The 4,283-nt window shown below is 55.8% G+C and overlaps 2 protein-coding genes across 5 annotated transcripts in view; one reads left to right on the forward strand and one right to left on the reverse strand.

Annotated features, from left to right (window-relative positions):
- The window catches only part of Tgif2 (TGFB induced factor homeobox 2), a 15,696-nt gene extending 14,990 nt beyond the window's left edge, over window positions 1–706 (reverse strand). For both annotated transcript variants that reach the window (XM_026787130.1, XM_005363037.3), the window contains exon 1: window positions 591–706. The gene's annotated coding sequence lies outside the window, so the exon portion shown is untranslated. The remainder of the gene's footprint in view (window positions 1–590) is intronic.
- LOC106144224 (endogenous retrovirus group K member 24 Gag polyprotein-like) overlaps window positions 1–4,283 on the forward strand; it is a 41,433-nt gene that overhangs the window by 21,299 nt on the left and 15,851 nt on the right. The window contains exons 1-2 of one of the 3 annotated variants that reach the window (XM_013352096.2): window positions 980–1,114; window positions 2,890–2,964. The exons of 1 other annotated variant lie outside the window; for it this stretch is intronic. Coding sequence is in view for 1 of the 2 variants with exons in the window: in XM_026787127.1 (XP_026642928.1) it covers window positions 2,890–2,964 (75 nt within the window). In the remaining variant the exon portion in view is untranslated. Of the gene's footprint in view, window positions 1–979; window positions 1,115–2,889; window positions 2,965–4,283 lie in introns of those variants that run through there. One more of the 3 variants, XM_026787127.1, reaches the window with a different exon arrangement.

Raw genomic sequence — 4,283 nt, forward strand, 5'->3', positions numbered from 1 at the left:
CAGAAGGCTCGACTGCCCCTCGCCTGGCCCCGGGGTCCCGGCGCGCACAAACTTTCTCCGCGTCGCCAGCCCCACGCGCCCCACAGTCTTGGCCCGCCCGGGAGTGACAGATGCCTCGGAGACAGACTTTCCTTTGTTCCAAAGGAAAGGGGAACTCGCGCGGGCTCCCCAGCCCTCCTCGTTGGGGCCCCGCCCGCGGCCCCCACCTCCAGCTGTCACTCGGCGGCCCCCGGTCCAGCTCGGCCGCCGAGGGGAGGGGGGGGCAGCCGGCGGTTAGCAACGTGCACTTTTGAAACCAAACAAACCCGCTCCCCGCGCGCGCTCACCCCGCTGCGGGGCACCGGCCGCTCTCTCCCAGGATGGGATCTTTGGGAGCCGACTCCCCCCAAAAGATCCCGACCGAACCCACTCCCCCGACATCCCGCGCCAGAGCTCAGCGGTCAGGACTCACACACACCCCCGGGCTCACACACCCACTGTCGCACGCGCCGGGACGACGCCCCCTCCCCCGCCCCGCCGCCCCAAGAAACTTTCCAAGTTGTCCGCGCGCCCCCGCCCTCGTCCCCAGCCCTCCAGCGCCCCGCACTCACCTTCCCCGGCGACTTTCCGGCCCACGCGGCCGCGATGGGGTGTTGGACGGCCCGGCCGGGGCGGGGGGCGCCGGGGGAGCGCGCCGCGTACCTGCCGGGTCTGACACCCGCCTGACAGCTCGCGGCTGGAAAGCACCTCGCGACCTGACGTCAGATCCCCTCTCCTCCCACCGCGCCCGCCGCACCCTCCCCCACCGCCCCGAGGCAGAAACAAACTTTGTGCGGAGCGTGGCCAGCTACGCCCACCCCCGGGGGCGGGTCCGCGGAGCCGGGGGGCTTTGCCCCTCCCACGCGCCGGAGGGGGCGGGCCCGCGGCACCTCCTTCCTGCGCCCACCCACCTTAGGAATGCCACATGGCCCGGGCCGGGGGCGGAGCGGTGGGACCCGGACTCCAGGAGTCAGCTCGGGGGCAGGAAGTGGCCCGCTCCTCCTTTCGGAGAGCGTTTCCGGAGCGCCTACTGTGTGCGCCTCGCTGGGGGTGGGGCGCCGCCGGGCCACAAAGGGTGCGAGTCCCTCGGACCTCTGTAAGTTCGTTCCCTCGTCGGGGTGCTTGTCCGTGTGGGGTTGGGGAAACTGAGGCTCGGGAGCTGCGGAGATGTAACTCCCAGCTGCTCGGGGACCTGTGGGTTTGTCAGTCCGTAGGGTCGCGTGGTGGGGGGGAGGCCACTTTGCCTAAAACCCTAAGCCTAGGGCCTAGCGCCGAGGGTCGGCCGGGTCGGGTGCAGCCTGCGCCCCAGGAGCGCGGCTGAGGCGACCAGCGAGTCGCACTGCGAGGTGTGCGCAGTTAGGCTCTGGGTGCCGACCCTTAACACACCTGCCGGTGCCCTGGCCCAGGTGGGTCTCATGATGGAGCCCGAGCCTTTCCGTTGGTGGCTAGCCTTAGATGGAGTCGGAAGGCGAGCCGAGACTCTTCCAGCGGTCCAGGCTGGTGTCTTTTCCCTCATGCTTTCCTTGCCTGCAAGTTCCCGACAGTCGGTTGTCTCTTGACTCTCTACCTAAGTATGGCGGGCCCTAACTCCAGCTCAGAGAGGCCTTTTCTGGGTTTGTGGTCGTATAGGCCCAAACACCTGAGACCCTTGTGCTGGTACCAACAGCATTGGAACAGCCTTTCGTTTTTCTTTTTCTTTAATTATCTTACCATCATTATTTTACTGTTGAGCTGGGGTCCCAGGCTGGTCTCAGACTTGTGATCTGTACAGTTGCTTCCGCTATCTAAGCGACAGAAACTACAATTGTCCCTACAACATCTGGCAACAATTTTTTTTTTAAATTGTACTCTAGTCGCAGAAACTTTGGGGGCAAAAGTTAAATTTTCCTCCCAGAAAGCCCTAAGCTTTGGTGATAGAGTGTGAAATCTTAAGTTTCATGGAAGCCAGTCTGGCTGAAAACGTTATCTACCAGCAATGCCACGCTGCTGTCCTTCTAAAATGTCGCTGACATTTCCCAGGATCCTCCTTTTCACCAACGGAAAAGCCAAAACCCAGAGATGGGCACAGCAATTTCTTGGCTAAGTGGTATTCCACCCGTGGACCTGTGAGACAGTGAAGGAAGTGGGGAGACTTGGGTAAACAAGGTAAAACCTAATGGGCCTTGGCCACTAGGCTAGCAGTGTGCTGGAGGCAGGGACCTCTAGCGAAAGTGGGGATGAGACCTGGTTCCTAGCTGCTGAGCCAGATGTCGTGCTAAGCATGTGCAGCAGGTAAGAGAGCCATCTCTTCTCTCTGGAGCAGGAGCCCCTGCAAGCACACAGAACTCCCCACAGATTACGTCAGTGGAAGCCCTGCTAGGCCAGTATTCCCAAGTCTGCTCAGCTGCGGCAGAGCTCTGAAGTCTCCCTGACCCTCACGGAAGGGTACCTGGCTGTTGTGAGGGAGTCTGGCTCTGTGTCTGGATTTCACATAAACAAACTCCCAAGCCTAAATATACCGTGAACTTGACAGTTGCCGGGTCAGTCTTGTCTGTAAATACAGAGTGAGATGTGTGCATTGCTACACCAGGCGGGATCCCACTGGGTTTTAATGTTTTTAAGGAGGCTTCACTGCGAAGCTAAAGCCTGCCTGAGGTGATTCTCCACAGCTCTGTTCTGGAAGATTCCAACGGCTGGGTGCTCTTCCTGGGATCTGGATGGTTATTGGCAGCCACTGAAAAATGTCACGGTGTTAATCTGTGTGCTCTAAGCCAGATATGGTTAGTGTTGTGCCTAGAAGGGCTTTGGCCAGACTTGTTGATAATTTTGACAAGAAAACTTTTTCCAACTGGTGTTTGTTTTGGTTTATGACAAAATGTCACTGTTACCCAGGCTGGCCTCAAACTCCTAAGCTCAACGACATTCTGCTTCAGACTCCCAGACAGACATGGCTCAGCAGGCCTGATGGTAAGTTACTGTTGTTATTATTATTATTATTATTTTAATAAGGTGGCTAGTCTTGCTATGTTGTCTGTCTGATCTGGAATCCTTGGGCTTCAGTTCTTTCACTTCACCTTGGGTGCCAGGACTCTGTGTGCCCTGCACACCTGTGTGTGCCCTGCACACCTGTGTGTGCCCTGCACACCTGTGTGTGCCCTGCACACCTGTGTGTGCCCTGCACACCTGGCTCTCATCTAGTTTGGTCACATGCACTCTTCTCTAACACACGTGAATTTGAAACCTAGCACCATGTATACTGTGTGTGGATACATACGTGTGTATGTATGTGTGTGTGTGTTTGTGGTGTGTTGGTGCACACCTTTAATCCCAGCACTTGGAGCTGAGGCAAGTGGATCTCTGTGAGTCTACTTAGTGAGTTCCAGGCCAGCCAAAGCTACATAGAGAGAGAGACCTTGTCTCAAAGGAGGAAAGACAAAAAAAAAGGCTGCATCTAGGGTTGGGGCTGCGCTCATGCATAAAGCCAATACCCAGTACTTCCATAAAACAAAAACGACCAAAAAAGGAAGCCATCCACTTGGTTTCCTTCACAGTTCTTGAGGCAGTGTGGAAGTAGGTCAGTAATCCCAGCAGTCCAAAGGTAAAGGCAGGAGAATCGTGAGTTCAACGTCAGTCCTAGCTCAAGAGCAGTGGTTCTCAGCCTTCCTAACACTATGACCCTTTAATACAGTTCTTCATGTTGTGGTGACTGCCAGCCATAAAAGTATTTCATGGCTACTTCATATTGCAAGTTTATTGTTATTAGGAATCGTAATGTAAATAATCTGATATGCAGCCCCAAGGGGGTTGAGAGCCAGTGCTATAGAGCAGGAGTCCCTGTCTCAGAACAAAAACAGATGGAGAAGCTGCATCCCTGGAAGGAGAGATCTTCAGGATTGAGATTTTTGGCGCACACCGAGGTTGTCTTTATCTCATTGTGGATTTCCACTGAACTGCGTCTTAAGAGTCTGCTGTGCTGTTGGTCAGTCACATGCGGTTAGCTTTCACTTGGCTGTTGGGTCTTCACTTATCCTAATTTCCCTGCGTCCACCCCTGGTGCCGAGGTGAAACCCAGATCCTGCATGCAAGCAAGTCTTCTCCCATCAAGCCACATGCAAGCCCCTATTTAATTAAGCATTTTTTGCGTGTATTTAGTGTGTTTGTGTGCATGTGGGGGTCAGAACATAATTCACAGGGCTCTGGAGACTGAATTCAAGTTGCCAGGCTCAGTATCAAGATCCCTTTCTTTACCCGTGAGCTATCGTGTTGGGCCCCTATTTTTCTTTCTT

This window comes from Microtus ochrogaster, linkage group LG8, assembly GCF_000317375.1.
Source record: "Microtus ochrogaster isolate Prairie Vole_2 linkage group LG8, MicOch1.0, whole genome shotgun sequence".
In the NCBI taxonomy this organism is placed as follows: domain Eukaryota; kingdom Metazoa; phylum Chordata; class Mammalia; order Rodentia; family Cricetidae; genus Microtus; species Microtus ochrogaster.